A 23,389-nucleotide genomic window follows, 5' to 3' on the forward strand; every position below is an offset into this window, starting at 1 on the left:
TATTTATGACAATTGAGTTGGATTAACAATTACGAATAATCTATTTGAGCTTAGGAACGAAGATAAACATTAAAATTTGTAAAATTTGTTTTCCTTTATCCATAATACCATCGATATTACTGTATGATGACAATGACGACACGACAACACCATTTTCAATAATTATTTCTCGTTCAATAATAATTTCTCGTTAAATTAGAATTTATATATTTCTTGAAATTCTTTTCTCATCCTATGACCAAAGCAAAAGTGCAAAAAGCTCGGGAATTAAAAAAAGAAAGTTGTAGCAGGAAAACGAACAAAGTTTCATAAAGAAGGAAATTCTTCAAGAAAAGAGACATACAACGGGGTTCGTGGGTGGGTTGGGTTGGGGGGGGGGGGTTTAAAAAGGAAGAAAATTCCAAGAGATGTTCAAATTAAATTGAAAACTTAATCAAGTCGCAGCGGAGGAAGCTAGTAGCTCGAAATGTATAACGCCAGCCAATGTAAACACTGAATTTCCATTTTCAGACGGCGTTTTGCGCGCTATAATAAAAAAACAGAAGAAAAAAATAGATAAAATACAAGAGGAGAAAAGACCGTGAAGGAGCGTTGCTGTGAATTAAAGTGAAGAGAGTGTAAGATTGTATAAGTATAAGACGATCCCGTTCCTTCGCAGTGCACCAGATATTGGCAAATCGGTATGAAAGTAGTAATGGCGAGTAGAGTCAATGGAACTAGGCGCATCCGGACTCGTGGATAAATTGACATCACGTGGCGGTACGGGAGTCGGGTGGGGATGGAAGGATTACGTCGAGCGGATCACCGGCTGTGGTATTCTCATTAAGTCACGGATGGCTGTTCGTCAATATTGGCGTTTGAAGGAAGATAGCGGGTGGGTGAGATATGGTGGAGCAGGAGGAGGATGATTTGTGTGTGGGAGGGGGGGTGTTGTTGTTGTTGTTGTTGTTGTTGTTGTTGTTGTTATACGCTGAATATCGGGGCTTAGGCGGTAGATGAAGGCTCCGCTGTCCTGGGGAAATTCTGGGGTGATCTTTCGGCGGGAGTACTCGAACGGTGTGAATACGAAGGGTACTTAGTGTTTTCAGCGCTGGAGGGTCGGAATTTGCCGCGAGAGACCGCCACTGAAATAGTGAGCGATAATTTTTGGGGATGCATTTACAATAGCGCTCTTCGGTATTTATTGCCATTGTGTGACGTCTGGTGGGGAGTAATAATAAAATACGGTCTCTAATTTCCCTAAGAAGTTAGTTAAAATTAGGACTCCGTGGGTTTTGGCCCGTAAATGATCGGGTTGAGCTTTTAATTCACCGGCCGGGGAAATTCGCTCGAGAGTGGAGCGAGCTTGAGAGCCTCTTAAGCGACGAGGACTTTTCGATTGTATCGTTCGAATGGAAAGGGCCGAGAAAATAATGCAAATACTAATGCGAGTCGCGATTGTGAGAAGAGGAAAGAGATGAATGAGCCTCTGATTACGTTTACAACTCTGCCCTCGAATCCCTGTTATTCGCTCTCTTTTATCATCTCGAAAATTCAAATTACACGTCCGCGAATAACTTACTCGACGTTTTTCAGAGAATACATATAATGTTCGCTTTTATAAAATAACCCGATGCAGTCTTTTCTACTTTCCGTGAAACCTCTGTCTTTTTTCTGCTCGGTACTGAATAAGCATAATGCAAATGCAAACAGCGAGATAAAAAATTATCAAACGAATCGTGATTTTTCAACGAAATACCAGTAGTGTTCGTTGGCAAATGTATACGAATGGTTGTCAAAATTAAAGCTTGAATTACGGGAAAATTTATAATTGCCTGTGTAACAAGGTTTTTTCTCCTCTGTACTAGGCGTATGATGCAGGAGTTAGGAAATTTCCCTGGAATAAAAACGACGCAAATAAAGGATAAATCGGATGAGCTAACTAATCGTACAAGTTTTAATCAATGGACCCGATAGATGCAAAAAGGATAATTTCAATTAGGAAAATTTATCAACGGAATGGTATTTGACTTTGGTGGGAAAGTGCGCTTGTTACACCTGAGCTCCAAATACAATAGCTAATGCATTTAAATTAATTCATTAGAGGTAATTTTCTTGAAAATGTGGAAAAACCGAGGGTAACCGAATATTTTCGGGGCGTGGTCTTGCGGTAATCCGTCCGACTGGATTGCATTAGTTTCGGACTTTTCTCTCACTCCCTCTCAGCCTCGCGTGGTCGTAATCCTATATCTCACTTGCGCTTGAGCAACTAATTCCGACTTTGTCGTCGAATCACAGTGCCGTTTGTCATCCACATACGGTAAGAGAAGTCGATGGCGAATCGACGACGAGTCGGTGTGGTGGTCCGAGAGCTTTGCAATTGGTTATGTCACGCGTATCTTTCTCTTCGCTGGATGAAACGGGCGTAAGTGAAAAGTGAGTGAAAGTTGCAAGCCTTGTTAGGTAGGTTTGAAAATTCAAATTTCGCGAAGAGCGGGAGTGCCCAGTGAAATGCCGACAGCCGTTGGTATTCTCATCGATCCGCGCGACAAACTTAATTATGCGCACTGCCAGCCACCCCCGCTCGAATTTAATTGAATGTTTCATTTCCGTAGGGAGAGGTCCAGGGTGAATCTGCGGCAGTTGACGCGAAATCTTTAACGGGCTTCACGGACATAGTGGGCCAACTCTCTCAGAAGCTATATATATATATATATATATATATATATATATGTAAGTAAAGCCTTTCGTAAATTTCTCCTCCATGTCGTTGGGTAATGGCGCGCGTCATCAGGGTAAAGCAAAAAGGACAAATAAATGTCCCGTCGTTATAATGGGACGTATCGGGGGCCCCACCGACTAATCTTTTACCTACTCGCACCAAAGTTTTGCTCACTAACGAAATATGCACTTATTGTGAAAATTATGCGCTTCACGAGATCATCATGATAAATTAATAATATTGATCGCTGGTGAATATGGATTGACGTTATATTGCATAAATTAACGATTTTCAATTATTTCAATTATTATGGATCATTATGGATTATGCAAATCTAGCGGATGGAAATAAATTTCTTATTGCAAGTACATGTTTCGCGTAAAATTCACGCTTCCAGTCGTACTTTCCTACCAAGCTAAATGTTAAAGTTTTCATTTTATTTGCAACACCAACGATTAAATAAAGTTCAACATAATCATGGGTGTGCGAATTCTTCAAACAGTTTGCACATAATTCTCAGATACATTAATGCTGATGTAGCGCTGATTATACAAGACGTTTTCATGTTTAATAAGACGTTTGTACTACTATATAATTGGATGAGTGAGAAGTCACTTTGGCTTTATATTATATGTAAGCAACTCGGTATGAAAATTTATTATTCGAAGCAGGATATGTTATATATATATATATATATATATATATATATATATATATATACATCGCATCCCTATTAATTAAGATAGTTAATGGGGAATGTAATCAGAGGATAATTATGATGACAAAGCATATTAGGACAAATATATGAAGACAAGTTATAGAAAATTCTGCATGAATAATGCCGTATATTTGTCGGTATATTAGTATAATTTGCATTTAAACCCTCTTGTATCGCCATTATCCATGAAAGTAAAATTCACGCCATTGTTTATTGAATCAGTTAATCATCGGTCAATTAATTAATAATGCTAAAATAAATGGAGCTCTTGATTAAAGAATTAAAGCATATTTGGCTTTTAATTCAATTACAAATGGACACTCGTATTGTATATAGCAGTGTAATTGATTAGATTAGGCGATGAGGTCAATAATCGTCAAAGTCGTTTAATCCAGTGACAAACGATCGAGTATTAAGTGTGTAAATAAAACTCGGGACTATCATCGCGTTGCTTATCGCGTTGCTTAGTGCTACGCTCGAAAATGGGCCCACGTAATTGCAAAAAATGCCACGCGCAAGTCCCAACGTCAATCGATTAGAAGCGCTCGCACACTATTTTTCATCGGTGCATACGATCGTCCCACATTATACGTAACATTCCGTCTTAAATTGAAAAAAAAAAAAGAAAATCATAAACAGAGCGATGACTCACCTCGTGTGGACGGATGGTTCATGAGAATTGCCAACGGACACTCGTCATCGTCGAGAATGTATTCCTGATGTGCATTTCCGCTCGCATTCTCTCCGTTGACCTGGGAATCAGAGTGAAACATAAAAAAAAAAGAGGTCGTTAATTCTGCGCCCGTAATTTTTCGAGAGGAGAGCGCGAATATGGATATGCTAGACCAATGAGAATGTAAAAAGGCGTAATGCTGAAAGAAGATGAGGAAAATCTCGTATTACCGGAGTTACTTCCATTTATTTGCAAATCGAATTTGGCTGGCGGCCAAGATTTTTCGCCTATTTATCCGCTGTGCCCCATTAAAAATCAACATCTTTCTCTATAATTACGTACGATATCCTTTGCTCCTTCGACGGAATATATAATGCACGCAGCTCTCCAATCAGTGATAACGAACGCTACTATCGTACACTTTGAATTTCTCCTCCTGCCGATTTTCACGTACAGTTGTACTTGAATTTTGGAAAATCCTCCCCATGCATCAACAATCTCCGTTTCCTCTCATTCGGCGAATTTTTAGGCGAATCCATTTGTTCCACGCACCGTCCGTTAAGGTATACTTTGCATTCATTGTACACTCCGTGGTGACGAGATCAATAACTTTTATGTCGCGCGAGCGGAACATCAATGCCGGGTATTTCGTGCCCCTACGCGTCGGAGGAACGTCAAGTGAGAGAGAGAGAGAGAGAGAGAGAGGGAGAGAGAGAGAGAGAGAGAGAAAGCAGAAATATCATTCGTAAAAGATCACGCGCGAAATTTTGAACGCAACGCCGATAATTGCGTTCCATTAGAATGAAATAAAAGTGACGGGATATCGGCGGTAAAGGCACCGAGTCGAGAAACATTGGAAGGTTTTGGAGTTCGAGCGCCGGACTCGCCAAAAATTTCAGAAAATAGAGGGAAAGCGCGTCGATGACATCCGCCTGGACATTTCGCCTTTCCTCCCGAGCGTTTTCTCATAAACAGCCGCGCTGCTGTCCGCATTACCGACAACACCACGAGCATCTCGAGATTGCCGGCCGGGGCTTTCGTTACTGCCTTATCGAGCGTGACGACGGCGCGCATCGTTGTGCGTGGGCGGGGGAGTGGAGGAGTGGAGCGCGGGAGATTCGCGGGTTAGCGCGAGTCAAAGTCGTCGGCTATTCCTCGCGCTCGCTCTCGCCTCACGTATATTGAACTCGGATTGCGCAAATTAGCCGGTAGCTGATGCTCGATTAGCTTGATTGTCCGGCTCTTTTGATCACGGAGACGATGGGGGGGGGGGGGGGGGGTGCGTGGTGCGCGGTTGGCGCGCATGAATAATTCGGCTACCCGTTGTAACGTCTGCTTAGTGGTAATTGATCGGAAGCAGAATGCTCGGACAAGGCTCCGAGTTAATTAATTACTGGGCCATGAAGCGAGAATACCGAGCAATCCGTTTCGTCCTATTCGGCGATTGTTAACTCACGTGGACAATCGTGATTCTCTTCGTGAAGTTTTGAAGGATCGAGTCGAAGGAAATGGCCGTGCATTCGTTAAACAGTTGGGTATAATAAACTCGCTATAATAAACTCTCGACTGTCGCTATACGTCATACTTGGGAGAAAATACAAAATTTCCGACGTTTTTCTTTACGTAATGAGGAGCTCTCCACAATGCTTTATAAGTGCTGCATAATGAGCGGTCGCGAGTGCGTGCGTGCGTGCGCGTGTGTGTTATTATCAAGATATGCGGAAGCAAATTTTTTATTTACTTTTCCAGTCTTCCGAGTAACTGTTGTAATATCGAGGCACTGGACGTTAATAAGCGATGAAAATTTGAAGTATGAAAATGCGCGGTCGGGGCCCCCGAATTAATAATATTGCGAGCCAATCTGTATATTATTCGCATAATTATTGCACGTCCCAAGTGAAATAAAGGGAGGAGTGTTGTAATTGTCTGAATTATTAAAGCTAATAGTATCACGCTTCTTTATTATATAAAAATCGGCGATTGGGGTGATGGGAGGAGAGGTAGATAAATCACTGTATAATTTGGAGGGGGGAGGGTATAGTAGGGGCAATCGGCGCTGATTTCCTTCCAATTATTTTTATATCCAGTTCTGAACATCGGCTCCCATCCACCCGCGAATATACGTAGCAAATACATCGCCACTCACCTGCACGAGACAATACTGCTGGGGGTCGACCTTCTCAAGGCCATACTTGGCGAGCATCTCCCTCACGACCTGGGCGGCCGAGTCTCGGATACTGAGCAGGAGCGTCTTGTATGGGACGTCCTTGCAGAGCGCCTCGCCGTATATCTTGAGAGTACCGCCGGTATCCGGACCGCCATCCTTGCTCCGGAACTGCTGGAGCTTGCGCTCGAGCTTTTGCTGCCGGCGCCGCCTCATCACTGCCTCAGGATTCGAGATGCTGCGTGTGAAGCTCGTTTCCGGCAGCTCTGTAATGATCGAACGCACTGTCAAAGCTGCTTCGGCGATTCGCTCTTAATCTCGCGCAATTTTTCGGCTTCGTTGAGCTGCTATCCCGTTAGAACAGTCAGACTATTTTCGTCATTCGGGACCGGGGGCGGAGGCAATTTTCGCCTTACGAATGTTGCGCATGCGCATACGTCGATACAACGATTACGAAAAAACTATTGTTTATTGGCTCGTGGACGTGTCGTGCAATCGAGGATCTCGCCGCTTCGTTTCACATTTTCGTGACTTTATTATAATTTTCATATGGTCGGATTAAGCAAATATTATACCAGACCTGTCGTTGGCGTACTTGAATATACAATTCAATGTACAATTATAATCTATATATTATAATAATTTCTGTACTCGGGCCCGAGGATTTAAATATATTTTTACTGATAATCACCCTCGCGTTCTTGGATGTAACTACGTTTTTACATTTTTTACAATGATATTCTCAAAAAGAAAAACAAATATTACATAAGTCCTTTTTGTTGCGTGGCAACATTACACGTTAGTTTAGTTAACCAAGCTCGGGTTTTATTTCATACACAGTGCACTTACTACGTAAAATTATCGTACGTTATTAACAATGTAAAAGCGCGGATACGTGTGTTCTGTGTGTGCGCTTAAAAATAGGTAAAATTTATTTACCTACAATTATGTATATGTTAAATGTTAGGTAGAGAAATTTTCAAACATAATCTGCAAATGTACACGAAAATTGTGAACCATAAATAATTAATTAATAATTCTGTTTTATAAAAAAATTAGTAAGATCATAGTTACTGCTCTACTAATGCATAATGCACTTAATTTACGTAATAATTTGAATAATCTACGTTAATTTTGTACATGCCGAGGGACATAAGATTTCATAAAAACATTTTATGAAAATTCATCAAAATTATTTCAATCAACAAAGCTTGAATAATGTAAATTTCATAATTTTTAAATACATTGTTAAATAAAAATTGATAACGAGACTGATGCTTGTCACACCCTTATAATTGTCAAGGATTTCGAGATATTAATGAAAGCGTGCGTATTGCGCAATCATAATCGACAATATTAATAAGCCTTTTTTATCCTAAGAGCAAGAGCAATTAACATTTAAAATCTATGTATTGAATAATATTGTAAATTTTAAATATTTAAATATTTAAACATCTCGAAGCAGTTGAATATCGAATGATATGCTTCGATGGTAGCCGATTGCAATATCCGGTGAACCAATCAATGATCTCGTTTAATTTATTATAAAAATATGTAAATTGTTTCTAAGCATATTAATTATAAATCGTTGTGTTTTGTTTTTAATAATTAACTCGGTGTTAAAGCTCGTCTTAGAATACGGGATATAATATTGCAAAAAAAGAGATTCGTTTCGGAACAAGGGATAAACGAAAGAGGAGAAGAAGAAGAGTTTGAAAAGTAAAGCTGCTAGCTAATCGGTCGACGAATCCAAAGCCAGACAAGGACGATGACAGTTGATCTATTCCTTAGCCCTTCCTCTCCCATCGGCCAATCATCGAAAGCTCATTATCTCCGCGTCAGTTGCGGCCGCGCATCAGCCCTAACGTAAATTTGGCACGCGAGCGAGCACGAGCACCTATAAATTCACAGGTGAGAAATTGCTAATCCGATCGGGCATCTCGCTCGCGTATCATAAGATCGCTGGACAATCCGGCCCCTGTCCATCTCCCCAAACGCTCAAGCGCCCGCGGATTCCAAGATTAAGTCGACTCGGAAATGTGAATGGTTGGATGGATGCCGATGCTGCAAAGTTCGCCGCTGATCGACGGCTGCTCGGTCGGTCTCGTGTCGCTTGTCTGCCCTGTCGCCTTCGGCCCCACCTGGCGCAGCGCCGCCACCCCGGCGATTACGAAATTATCGATTCGACGCGAGCTAAGGCCGAGGGCTCCTGGCAACCGCGAGCCGGCTAATCGATGCTCCCTCGCGGCGCTCGGCTTTGATTATCGTATCCGGGGCGGCTGCTGGCCGTCACCCTCGCCCTCGTCGTCGACCTTCGCGTCCTTCGAGGCGATATCGCTCCGCGACATTTGACAATGGTCGATGAAACCGAGGCGTTTGAAAGGATCGAGCACGAGGAATTGAAACGAGGCGCTAAATACGAACGAATCTTCTGTACTGGGATGTTTGAAGCGGGCTCACTCACTCACTCACTCACTCACTCACTCACTCACTCACTCACTCACTTACTCACTCAGTCACTCTCGGTAAATAGAGACAGGCTCGATAACAGGTCGTACATTATGGTTTTCGCGTGACAAGATGACGTTCGCACTTCTTTTTTTCCCATTTCATTTCTATATCCCTTTATTTACGCGAATCGCCCTTTCAACGACTTCTATAGAGGATCGATACCTTTTTAATTTCAGGATTTGATAGACTTTTAGCAAACTCGTACAGTGGATCTGCGGGAAATGTGACGGTTGCGTGAGATCCTTCTCGTTAAATGACACCTTTCAACGATTGATTAGTGTTTGAATGGGGCTTTGCGATTTTTTCTCCTCCATAATAGATTGTAAATGTTTAAAAGGTAAAAAAAACCAAACAAACGCTGATGAGAGTCGAAGTTACTTATTAAAATATTTAAGAGCACTATCAAACAGTTGGATGTAATTATAGTTTTTTTTTTTTTTATGAAAATTGGAACGGAAGTAGCGTGTTTAGTCGCCGATAGACTCGAAACGAACGGCAAACGGTAAAAGCTGCGAGAGTTACGAATACGAAATTATAAATGGCTGAGAGACTGAAACTAGCTGCATTAACAATTTACAAGGTATTGGAAAAGTTCGCGAGTCATTTGCGATAAAATCATCAGCTTCCGATCCGAATAAGCGAAACGTACGTCAATCCGGCGATCGGCGTATCATTAATTTAAATCACTGTTAGGCCACCGTTAATATAAGCCAACGACCGCGATTATACAGTTACGACCGCTTGATTTTTACCGATTTATTTTTTGATAAATAGGTCGTCGGCAATACTATGCCGCACACGGTACAGCAGCAACGATTGTAGCGGAAACTCGACGAGTTGCATTATTAGTTAGAAAAGTAAAGGATCGCGATTATTATGAAAATTATTCCTGGCGCGCGATCGCGGCTCGGCCACTCGCTACGCGCACGCGCATACCTCTCCCTAAGTGTACGTTTTGTAAGTCTCTTTAGAGGTCTGTGCGACAAATACAAACTATTCGTCAATTGTGAAAAAAAAAAAAAAAAAAAAAAAAAAAAAAAAAAAAAAAAAAAAAAAAAAAATATGGCGCACAGGTGAAACAAACGGACCGTTGCTCCTTACTCTTTTTCATAGCCACTTGCCAGTCGCTTCGATTTTGTCAGTCGTCAGGCCCTTAAGGGCCGCCAATCGAAGAAACATTTGTCAATAATCGAAAGCATCTGATTTTAAGCGAAGACGAGCTCGGATTACGAAACAACAACAACTCGCACGTTCTTCATATTTCTGCAAGGTGTAGATTTTGTTGTTTAGCTGGTGAGAGATAAAGAGACGCGCAAAGAGGCCCAAGAGGCGGCACGCGTTGGCCGTCCTCTTATCGCTGAGGCCAGATAAGATAAGTAACTCGAGGCCCCCCGAGATAACTATCCCATACGATATGTCGATGACTCACCTGTGTAGAGTTTTTCGGCTACGCCATTCTGATCCACAGGCGCGGCATTCTCGTCCTGCTCGCCCGCGCTCTTCAGTCTGCCGAGCTTCTCCTGCTTCTTCATCTGCTTCTTCTCGCGTTTGCTGAGCTTGCGCCGAAAGCTCGAGGCCTCGGCGAAACCGACGCCCTGGGCATTCGTCTTGTCATCGATGCGTCGCAGTAGGAAACGTCCCTCGCGGTCGTCTATATGCCAATTTAGCTGCACCAGCAGTGGCTTCTCCTCCAAGCCGAGCTTACGCTCCTCTGCGCAAGAAAGAAATATCGTCATCATCACCATCATCATCATCATCATTATTATATATTATTTATCATTGATTATTGATTATTGTTCTTATTAGAGCTGTCGTTGTTGTTTGTTTATTGATCGTTCGTTTTGCCGTTACTACTTATTATTATTACTATTATTATTATTATTATTATTATTATTATTATTATTATTATTATTATTTTGTAACTAGCGGCATGGTAGTTGTGCTGTTATTATTAGCAGCTTGGCGTCAAATAAGTAGCATTTCCTGTCATTGCACTTTTGCTCGCGTTCTCGAGCGATTCCATGATTCATCATTCAACGAATGCACGCAATCTTCGAGGTTAAGGGGAAGTTTCTAATTGTCACCGGACTAAATAAATAAAGTATCCTTATAACTATGCATTAGCGTATCTCTTACACCACCGCTGTTCCGAATTCCGAATATATATATATATATATCTTTGAAAGTGGGAAATGCAGTCGTTCTGCTATTTCAGTAGAGGACACTGAATAATTGAGCAGAGACTTCATTTTGCACTTATATTATGTAATTAGAAATGTACATTCACTTTCAAAAGTAGAATAAAGTTATTATTTATTATTCATGAAGAAGTGCGGACTTAGCGAATTAAGCCTTGAGCGTCAATTTGTACGTATAAAGTACGATGACTCATTCTATTTTGAAAGTCAAAAGCTACAAAAGATTACTCGGTACGAGTGGAATTCTAACGTCAGTAATTTAGCGATCGTACATGTTGTGTTTGGCATTGATATTAATTGTAAAGAAAGAGTTTATCATTCAAAATGTAATAGAATCTGTCATTTGTACGCGTTACTTGAAACTTAAGGTAGTTCTTACAAGATATACTGGAATACGTGGGCGCATTGAAAAGATGCGGAGATATATCGTTGCAATAATTTAGTATTCTACGAAAATACGAGCATATTAGCATTAAGAAATATGTAAAGAAAAGTGTAGCGACGGCAAAATATATCGTTAATTATTTATTGTAATAATTTGAATAATATGTTTAATATTTCAGTGGAGACAGGCTGCATTGGTGTTTCTTTTATTTATGCACGTCAATTCGTGTCAATTTTGAAGAAAAAAAAAGCCGATATTTTTACATTCTGTTACGGCAAATGTAAAAACCGATAAACAAAACGAAAAAATGTTATCGTTAAGAAAATTAAACATACGAGAAAATTATTGATGGACGTTAAAATGAATTAGTCATTATATAAAATTTTATTGATTATTTAATAAGACTCATAATTTAGGAGATTTCGAAATACTTAGAAAAGGAGCTCATTATTTTGGAGAAAAAATGCGATATTTCAACTGCGATAATTCGAATTAAGAACAGCTGCTCGGCACATTATTTATATTTAACTTATTGTAATAGACAAACTATATGACTTTCATTGTGTTATTTGCAAAGCTTTGGCAAACAAAAAAACATAAATTTTATTTAATTCCCTTCAATTGTAAAAACTTAATTATTATTAATTGATAAAGAATTGAACTTTTGATTGATAAGGATTAATAGATACATGGGAATAATTAACTAATACTAAAATATTAAATATAGATATTGTTATATAAAATATAAGAAAACCAAAAATAATAGTATAGTAGTGCAAAATATAGTACAATAATTTAATTGAAAAAGATTATAAATATTAAGTATTTTTATTCACAATTGATATTCAGATTTAAGCAACGTTAATAATAAGATTAATATGAGTAAGTATACAAAATTTTTAAATAAACAATTAATTTTCATGGACTAATACTTTATTTTGTCTTTCTTTCTTTCTTTCTTTCTTTCTTTCTTTCACTTTACTATTAAGCTCCACTTTGCTTTACTAAAGAAATTACTGCTCAAATTGACAAAAATTCAACCAGCACGTCGTATTCGTAGACGTAATATTTATAAAGTCCATTTAATATTTAAGATTAAAAAGAAATTTAGTGTTCATTATACTGTATACGTTACTTTAAATTCAAACTCATCTATAACTGAGAATATCTTCTCAAGAGTTTCCTAAAAATATAACACCATCAGGCTAATATCACTTAATAAAAATAGTTCCCGTAAAAAACTTTAAATGATGCACAAAGATAAATACAACTACACACACACACACACACACACACGCACGCACACACACACACATGGTGCATACACCAAATGAAACGAGTACTCTAATAAACGCTTTATGGGCTAAATTTGATTACGTTATTATTAACTTATTATTTAATCAAAATAAATGAAAGAACTTAGTTAAATATCCTTGGCGATTATTCATTAGCAATTGTTTATAGGGCATTCATTTGAAGCTTGTAAATTCAAATTTAAATACCAATTAATTATAAATAAACATATATATATATATATATATATAATTGAATTTGAAAGTTATAGAAATTACTATTTTTAACACATTGGTAGCTGACCAAATAATAAGTATGAAAAGTATCGAAGTTAAAACTTATTATTATTTTATAATAATTAAATATCGAAAAGCAGCTATTACAAGAGCTATACGCAATTAATAATTGAATTTGTATTTTTACGTTAGTAACATATTGTGCAATAATTTATTCGGATTTTGAAAGAAAGTCGAGGCTTTACGTTAAAGAAAACATTGAAAACAATCTTAATAAAGGGTTTCTTCGTTTTATATCAACCGGTTTTTTTTTATTTTATCCAACCGGTTTTATATCAATATAATCTTAATAAAGTAATTTAATACTAATCGCACTCAATACTAACAGATCAAGTATCAAACTTTCTTTCAAACTTGTTATTTTTACTTGAATGAATATAAATGCAAAATCTTTCAACAAACGGCGTACATATAATAAAAATGAAAAACTACATAATAATATTTCTTATTTGATTTTTCAAAAGAAGTTAAATCTATTGCTATTCTAACTAGTTCGAATTTTCTTCCATTATATTTTATTACTGTAATTATAAAAAAAAATGCTAAAGAAATCAATATACGGAAGAGAAATTTAAAGCGTGTGTCCTTTGAATTTCGAGATCTCATTGAACTTTGACAAGTTTATAATGAAATTACTTGGAGACCTACCACGGTGTCTTCTTCCTCAATTAAGAATTAAATTTTTTTTACATGAAAATTTGTTATTAATATTTTATATTAATACGAATTCGTGATAATTTAATTTAAAATTAAGACACAAAAAACAAACGGTGAAAATATTTGGTTCAGTAGACGACACTATTGTAAGGACATTCCATGAAAATGTTATTAAACCCGTTTGTCAAAATGTTCTAACACTAAATCAATATACTTGCCGAATGTTTCTATTTTTAGTCGAAATTTGAAATTTCTTTTAAATTTTTATTTAATAAGAACTTCCGACGCGAAAAAGCATTCTTTCTTATTAAAATATTTCAAACGATAAATGTTCTACTTCGGTGTTAAGTAAAGTACCTGTACGTGACAGAGAATACGAAGTATTACTCACACTGATATATATTGAAGGTAAAGCGAAGGTAAAGTACATGTTATAACATTTTCAAAAAAGAAAAGAAAGTTATTTACACCATTCAACTCAATATAACGTTACAATCCACATGTAAACAAAATGAAACTTTTTAATTTTAAAAGTTTTTTATTTTCTTGTATGTTTGCGTGCATAGGTATTTTGATAGTGATATGTAATATAAATATTAAGTTTCTAAATGAAAAGCATAGTTTCAACATTTCTTTGTGGTAATTTAATATCCTCATTTTCAATTAGTTATAATTTTAATCTACTTTTCTAATTTGTTATTATTATTGAAAAACGATTTATGGTGTATTTTAATATGAGCCGATAAAATATTTTATCTTCATTAGTAACTATTAGCTCGTAGAAAATTATTTATACAATTAAACGAAATTGGTTTGTTGTTTATTTTACAGTCTTAAAGTCTTAAAAAAATTGGCTTAAATTTATATTTATATTTGTATTAATCATAAAATAGATATTTAGTTTATATATATATATATATATATATATATATATATATATCAATAAAATTGCAATTACATGTTAAGCTTAATTGGTAAATTTCAACAAACATAAGTTTATTTTTCTTTTATATTATTTCAGTTGTTTTTCAATACATTCTAATAATGCAAGTTTATATAGATAGAGTTTCTAAATTTTTCAATATTAAACATTGTGCATAATAAAATCCCTTCTAATATAAAGACACAATTGAATTGAAATTTCGTCTTATAATGTTCTTATTTATCGACTTAATTTTCAGTTTGCATATGAATTTACAATGTACATAGCATCCCGTATTTTTAAACTTTTTTTTTATTATGAATAATATAACTGAAACTGTAATTTATCAGATAATATTATTTTTCAGTATTAAGAAATAAAAAGAAAAAAAAGAAAAAAAAGAAACAAATGAAATCGTCAAGATATATATATATATATATATATATATATATATATATGATAATATGAAAATAAATATAAAGAATAAAAATATTAAAATTTTGTTTATCAAAGTATGCGTATTAAAAATTTTCATTTTCAGTATATGAAATCATAAACATTTACATTAAGCTCATATTACTTAATAATTATTTTATGTACACACATAGATATACCGAGAACACTAGTAAAGTGAAATTAATTAAACAGAAATGTTTAAATTATTAAAAAATATATAATTAAAAAATTTTTGTTGCCTTTATCATACATTATTGGCATTAATCTTCACAATAAATGTTATAAATACCTATAAAAATCAATTATCAATACTAGAGATTTTTATTTAGACTAAACAGAAAATTAGCCTTTTATAATAGTTATTATTATTGTTTCTCAATACTAAACATAATGTTGTATTTGAAAAGAAAATTTAATTAATGCTATTAGTATAGCATTTGTTTTATATAATTTTTCATTAAAATACTTTTGAAGTTTAAATGTGAATGTACTATAATAATGATAGTAAAAGCTCGATTTTTGTTCTCAAAGTATTTCATTTTATCTATTTGAATATACTTTGTTAAATGACGTAATGTTCACCGTCTTAACAATAGAAGTGTCACACCTCCGGATACCGAATAGTGAATGATGAAATCAACAACTCGTAACTCACTCTATTAGCTACTTATTTTACACACAAATGTCACCTATTATTCAAAGAATTTATTTTCATTTTTTACGATATGCTTGAAATTTAAATTCAAACGAATTAATAAGCAAATACGTTACGCGATGTTAAAAAGAATTCACCGCAGCCGAAGAAAGAATTTTTACAAAAAAAAAATGTAGATGAAAGAGATTAGACATTTCTTACGTGAATTAATTTTATCATATTTTAATATTGTCATTTTATTCATTTGTAATCGTCGCGTAATTCTTTTAACTGTTTTATTCGTACCTACAATCGTACAAAAAATTGCAATAAAACCGTTGAAATAGGTTTTACTTTGAAGCAACCGTCGAAGTATTATAATTTTTTTTTTTTTTTTTTATAAACACCATTATTTAAGTGTACAATTTTTTTTATCGACAGGAACTTCTATACACTTGAAGGAATACTGTTTAAAACGATGATTATACAATTTTTGTTTTTGTTCCTTCGTTTTTCTAGAAATTTCATAAAAGTAAATATTAAAAAGACATTTTTGGTCAGGAATTCCGAACGACTGTTAAATTTGTTACATTAAAGTGTAAAGTATTGTAGTTGTACATAAAATGAACATTCTCAACATTCGAATAAAAATCTTCGACTGCTGTAGCTACACTCTGCTTCTGCTCGCTTTGGGCGTAAAGTATTTGTTCAGTTTGCTACTCATTTGTGAATATAATGAAAGTATAATGGCACCGAAATACTTGAAGCAGTTATCTAAAAATATTTTACTATACCTTAAGCCATTAAAAATGTCGATAATACGTAGTTAAGTAAAAACCATAAAACTACATTTAAGCGCTATGTTAAACGCGCTAGTGAGAATGTGTTTAAAAAAAGAAAAAAGAAAAAAAAACAACTCGGCATGTTCCGTTGTTACAGGCGAAGGTCGCAGGTACAACATGCCTAGCGTACTATTAAGGAATTACGTAAAATTCAGGCACGATTAAACTAGGCTCTTTATATCGGCTGGGGCAGAGAGACAAGGTACAGTCTGCGCAGTGGTGCTCAGTGTCATTTGTCCAAGTACTCTGCTGCGGCTGAGCGTTACGCGGTGCCAAAAGGGAAAATAGTCGAATTGAGGAGAGTTCTGGCCGCGAGCTGGGTACCACTCACCTCCATTCTCGTGGATCTCGTAAAGCGCGTACTCGGGCACGGAGAGCATTCGCATATCTGGACGGAATTTCTCTATGAGCGTCTCGATGACAGCTTGTGTGGTGGCGTCCGAGGCGACCCTTATACACTTGGTGGCGACTTTTTGACCGCTGTCTTGGAAGTAGAAGCGCATCACACCGTGGAACTCGAGGTCCTGCAAAAGCAAAGAGACGATCCACGGATTAATAAGACCTCCAAGAATCCAAGGACGAATAGGGAGGGAGGGAGGGAGGGGGGGGGCAGGGGAGAGCGAAGGTACGGTTCGCTAACGTTACATTCATTTTGATAACGGAGCACACTTTTCTCACCTTCATTCAAGTCAATGGCGTACCACTAGTCCATTCATATTATCCCCGTACCGCAAATTCTTTTAATCGTCGACTTAACGCGAGGAATTGTCGATGCCAAAAGAACATTCGTCAGCTTGTCGACCAATAATGAATTAAGGTCTTTCCAGTTCACGTAATTGTAAAATGAATTGTAAAAAGTTGAAAACTCTGTTTTGTGGTTAATAGTATTAATATTCTGATGCCAACCGTCATTGTCATCCATTGCGAGTTGCAAGCATTTGTCTATACCCAACTACATTGTATCAAACTTTTACTTTACTCGGAAGTAAGATATTGTGCAATTTCTCCAAGTAAGCAACTTATCCAACTTATCCAAGTAAACAATGTGACTATACATAAAGTTAATTTAAACATCGGCATGGCTTATTTTTGATAACAATAATATTTTCGAAATGGCAGAATGTAAAAAGCATCGATTAAATATTTATCTGAGAAATAAATTTACAAATAGATTCCTTAAAATTTAATAGTACGTAAATGGACGAAGATGCAATTATAAAATGCCTGTGATTACCAGTTAAGGACTAATATTTTAATTTTAATATTGACTACCGTCATGTCAAGAAATATTGAAAAAACTTTAATACTCTCAACACGATATTGTAAGATTAAATTTAACGAACACTTCAATTTCCAGCAATTTAAACCATTTTATTTGCAAACTCACGATTAAACTGGATAATAAAATATTGAATTCCTTAGAATACTTATGAAATTTTTTTTCCAGATGAATTAAAATCATGAATAACAAAAAATAATAATCACATTTTAAAATTAAAATTAAAATTAAACGACTACATTAAAAAAGGACAGTAGCAAATTATAAAATCTATTTATAAAAACTAAAGAAGAAAATTGTTGAAGAATAACATTTTTTAATTTTTCGATACTATGTTTGGAAATAATCTTGTGCGTAAATTTGTTGATAAAGATTATTGCCAATATTGCAATTGTAAATAGAGATAAATTTTTACAAATGTAATAGAGCTATTTTTATTTCAAACTTTTTCAATATATTTAACGGTTCGATGAGACTAAAATTATGAGAAATTTTTTAATCTTCTGATAATAATTATACATTTGTCCAATATTACATTTCAAACGTAAAATGAAGTTATAATTTGCCCTCTTTATTTGACTTGAATCTAATTTGAAAATAATTAAATATTTATGTATTTTTATTGGTTTACTATTATTGAATAAACTATTTCTTATTATACTACTATGCGCACGTGCTGATATATGTGTGTTTTTTTGTTCGTTTGTTTGTTTGTTTGTTTGTTTGTTTGTTTGTTTGTTTGTTTGTTTGTTTGTTTGTTTGTTTGTTTGTTTGTTTGTTTGTTTGTCTGTCTCTGTGTGTGTGTGTGTATGTGTGTGTCCGTATATTTATATATAGTGTATGAATTTCGAAATATAAATACATTGGTAATTAAATTTTGATGAAACATTATAACTACGTAACTAGCATAATGATTAAGTATTATAAATGAAGAATGCTATTCTTTGAAACAAAATTTTTTAATTTCATAACATTCGCAGGGTATTGTTCTTCGTTTCAATTAATTCAATCTGTACGACGTGGTAGGTAATGTATTGAATTTAAACATTGCATTAATCAAAGTATTTTAAGCCGATATACCGAAAACATGAGCAATAACTTAGCAATAATTTTATAATGGCACTATTATAAAGAATTCGTGTATTCAATATTTATGTAAAAAAATTTATCTCCGTAAAATGTAAATAATAACATATAGATAGGCAGTTTATAATTTCCATCGTATTAATAATTTCATGGACTCCATATAAACTTTTAAACTATAATAACAAAGGATATTTAAAATTTTTAATTTTATCATATACTTATGGCGCACAATCAATTACACGTAAAAATATAACTAAACCAGTCAATTGTAGTTTAATTTTATATTTTATAAAACAGCTTATATTGTTTTTAATTTTTCTTTCCTAATATAGTAAAAACACTTGAATTTCTATTTCTAATAACTTTTATAATTTGCATTAAAATGCAAAAGGCCAGGAGTTGTGTAAACTTTAATATCATTGAATTGCTTTATATAGTGAACTTTTTAATAAATTAAATTGAACAATTTAATTATTATATTGCGAAAGTGCTTTTTTCAATGAAATATATAATATCAGTGGTTAGCATTTTTAATTTCATTATCATTTTTTATAAAAAAAGGTAAAATATATCATAATAACGCTCATTTTTAATTAATTATTCTTGTCTGTTTATTAATAATAAAACCTCGTTATTGATAGTCACATGAAACCATAAATTATATTTTAAATATTTATCATTACATACAAGTTTATAAATTTTGAAGCTTTAAAAAAAATAATCTATATCTTAAAGTATTTCTTTCCTGTTTATCCCCTCCATTCGCTATTGCATTATCTAACTCGTGCAACTCATGTATATCGCCACATGAACAATCGGAGCATCCAAGTAAATTTCAATTAGATTTGATATTCCATTTTCATCACTGTTTGCGCTTTAAATTACAATTGGATTATAAAGCGTTCGGAGAAAAGGATTAGAACTTTTCATCTACGCGAAGGTTTATTCATTAGGCAAATTTTTTAACCATTTATAATCTTAGAATTATTCGACAAATACATTACTTTTAAAGCTTGCCCATTTATAAGCATATGAACATGGCTACATGTGCGTACATGACCGTTATTTATGCGTTTATGTGTAGTACGTGATTACGCGTGCGATACATATGTATACAGAATTTTCTATGTACAGGCATACATGATAACGTTATTTAAAAATGAAATATTTACTTTGTCGGTGAACGATAAAATTCGACGATTTTAACAAGCATAATAAATGCGTTATATAATGTTTGACCCAAAAAGCAAATAAATCAGCATAATCGAAGGAATACTTGTAATTACGCATTGAAGGGTGATACGTAATGTAAAAATGAAGAAAATCTCGCGCCGAGCCCCGATAAATGTATCACTGTTTTGACATAGTGTAACACTTTGAGTACATCGATTCCATATGTTTACTTGATTCTCGTTAAATATGCTTAGAGTACTGCAATAAGATATTAGGTAACGCGCGTGTTTGCTGACAGTGGGGCAAGAGCCACAACATGCATCAGACTTCCGGTAAAAGCTCGCCGCGCACGTTCTCGCAAACTTGTGTACGTGTCACGGGCAAACCTCTGCTAAGGGGAGAAGCGATGATGGGGTAAGGCGAACGGGGGACGGCGCCAAAGCACAGTCACGGTCCCTTCACCACCCTCTCGACCACCCTCGACTACTCACCTCGTTGGGCTCCGAGAGCTCGAAGAGGTCCAGTCTGTTGGCGTTCCATTGCTGGATGACGCCACGCAGTGCCTCGCGCTCAGCCTTCTTGCTCGCCGCTTCCGCAGCCATCCTGCGACAACAGAAAACGGGCCAACGATGAGTAATTTGATAAATAAAAGTGGAAGGAGATTGATTGCGGAGGGTAAGAGAGAGAGAGAGAGAGAGAGAGAGAGAGAGAGAGAGAAGCAGTAGAGTCACCGCTCGTTGAGCGCATAAAACGTCGCGCGGTTTAAGCGGCCGTGACGAGGCCAAGCCCAGAGACGCCGACCCCTGCCCGACTCCTTTTGCCGCTGTCGCGACGTCGAGCAGGAGGAGGTGGAGGGGTCACAGATCGGGGTAACGAACGAGCGCGATGAGTGCGAGCGATCCCAATTAATTAGACGAGTCCCGAGCCGCGGGTATCTCTTAAAAGCTAGGATTAAAGGGCTAATTTGCCAATCGCTCTCCTCGTCGACCACGTCTCCTGCTCGTACTTTTGCTCTTGCTCTCTCTCTCTCTCTCTCTCTCTCTCTTTCTTCTCATCATCTTCTCGCGGTCAGCCATGCGTGCTATATAGCGTGGCTATTGATTTCGCGGCACCTCGCCGTTCCGTCTTTCCGGCGGTGTTACAAAATCATGATTTTCAACGCCGGGGAACACCGCCACCTTCTCCTCCTCGAGCTCCTCACCTTCCCCTCCCTTCCTTGACCTTCCATGCCAACCCCTGCAACATCGACTCCCAAGTACAGACGTAACGGTTCTTTTCCATCACGACCCCTCTACCAACTACGTGAGGCGTACCCATTACTTGCTATAATTACTATAATTACGCTAATTACGCTAGATATAAAAAATAAATATGCTGCTTATTTCTCGATAATTTATAAGTGGCTTTGCTTTTTAATTTCTTTTTAAACTGTCTATCAATTTCGCGCGATATGAAATTTTTTTTTTTTTAATTGTTCCTATATGCATTCGAGCTGTGCGCACTTTATCTCAAGAATAAATGAGCGCAATTTCGAAATATAAATGATTCTTCGCTGCTTCCCGAGGCTACCGACTACATATTACTTGCAATTAATATCTCCATAGTACTGGGCGACATTAACTCCTCGTTCTATTTGAATATTTTGATATTTCGTACTTCATATTCCAACGTAGATTATTGAAAATAATTAAGCAATTAGCGGTCCCCCGTTACAATTTACCATTGTCTTTTTAAAAGCAGTATATTAGGAATCCATGGAATAATGATCCATAATTACTTTAAAGCTGAGCACACAAACTTAACGTAGTTTATGGAAAAATGACGAAATTATTGCTATATTGCATTTAGACTTTGATTTATGGAATATGCAGACAATTTGTGCATTATGTGCTTTTCTCCTTTCGTGGAAAAATAATACATTATATATATATATATATCTTTTTTTTTTCGACATGCTGCAGTAATACGAAATTGCTAATTGGACTACGTTATGTTATGTCGCAGTTACCCATTTGGACTTTGTGATATTAATAATTCATGATTTTAAAGATTTAGTGGATTATCCAATAAAACATAGAAATACTGAGCTTGATATAAAAAGTAAATATTGACTGATTTAATAATACAGCATTATTTACGATATCTATTGAATATTATCATTGACCATTTTCAAATCATTGTTTTCACAGCTGAGAGTGAGTGTATACGAGAGTGTAAAGTGACTAATATCCTCAAAAAATTTATCTCCAATATAAAAACATATAATTTATAAAAAAAATTTCCATTAAAATTAAAAATTTGAACTTTCATAACTATCCAATTGGCAAACTTTAATGCCATAAAAATCATTATTACCATGATTTTCAAATATCGTTTAAAAAAATGTATAGAATTGTTAATCAAACGGCCGTGTCGTTTATATGGCTGATTGTATATGCATATATTTACCGGGGAACAAATAATGTAGAATTTAAACGTAATTGACGGATGCAAAACAAATATTTAATTTAAAGGTCTAAAATAGTATTAAAATTAAAAAAATTATATTTTGTATTTTACATTGTATTAATAAGGTACTATGCACTTATAATGTTTTTAACTAAATTAAATAATTTATGCAATACTCCAATTACGTTTAAATTCTACATTATTATATTATTATACATTATTATATTTTTGTTAACGAATGATAGGCCATTGAAAAGCCAAAACTTGAATATTTAAATGAAAACGTATATAAATGTTCGTACGAACGTATTAAATAAGTATTAAATGGTAAATAAAGTAATAGCAATTTAATCATTATTTGTTAAATCATAGGATATATAAAAGAATATAATTAATTACATGATAATATAAGAAATTTATTCATCTAATTGTGCAAAAGTACGAGCTCAACTTCATTCGTTCATAATATTTTATTTTCGTATAAACTACATGAATGAATATTAGTTTAATATAATAATTGTTATTGTGTTCATAAAGTCAGCGAATATACTACACTAATTTACTAAAACCATCTTGTAATACAACTAAATATGATGATATTCCGTTAGATCTCATATGCTACCGTAAAATATTTTCCGTTTTTTCTAACTTACGAGTCTTACAGTATATTTTAATAGCGAAATTAATCATATTTTATATCATCATTATATAAATGTAATAGTGCAAAATAATATTCGATGTTCTTGCATCTATTTATACGAATAAAATATTTTGATCAAGTACACTTGTATATCAGCAATTCGTGTTCATTTGAATTTTAATATTGATTATTTAAATACGTAAAAATCCTCTATTATATGTATTACAATAATTGAATAATTTATTGACATTTTTTTGACAATATTGAATGACCATGTAATATCCATTCGCGACCAATGATTAATGCACATAAA

The 23,389-nt window shown here is 35.0% G+C and overlaps 1 protein-coding gene across 1 annotated transcript in view; it reads right to left on the reverse strand.

Moving 5' to 3' along the window:
* Positions 1-23,389, reverse strand: part of cno (adherens junction formation factor afadin) — an 88,468-nt gene that overhangs the window by 54,661 nt on the left and 10,418 nt on the right. The window contains 5 exon segments of the mRNA XM_011495534.1: positions 4,072-4,171; positions 6,239-6,522; positions 10,197-10,478; positions 16,782-16,974; positions 20,480-20,591. Coding sequence (XP_011493836.1) covers positions 4,072-4,171; positions 6,239-6,522; positions 10,197-10,478; positions 16,782-16,974; positions 20,480-20,591 — 971 coding nt within the window.

The sequence above is a fragment of the Ceratosolen solmsi genome, unplaced genomic scaffold (genome assembly GCF_000503995.2).
Source record: "Ceratosolen solmsi marchali unplaced genomic scaffold, CerSol_1.0 scaffold1, whole genome shotgun sequence".
NCBI lineage: Eukaryota > Metazoa > Arthropoda > Insecta > Hymenoptera > Agaonidae > Ceratosolen > Ceratosolen solmsi.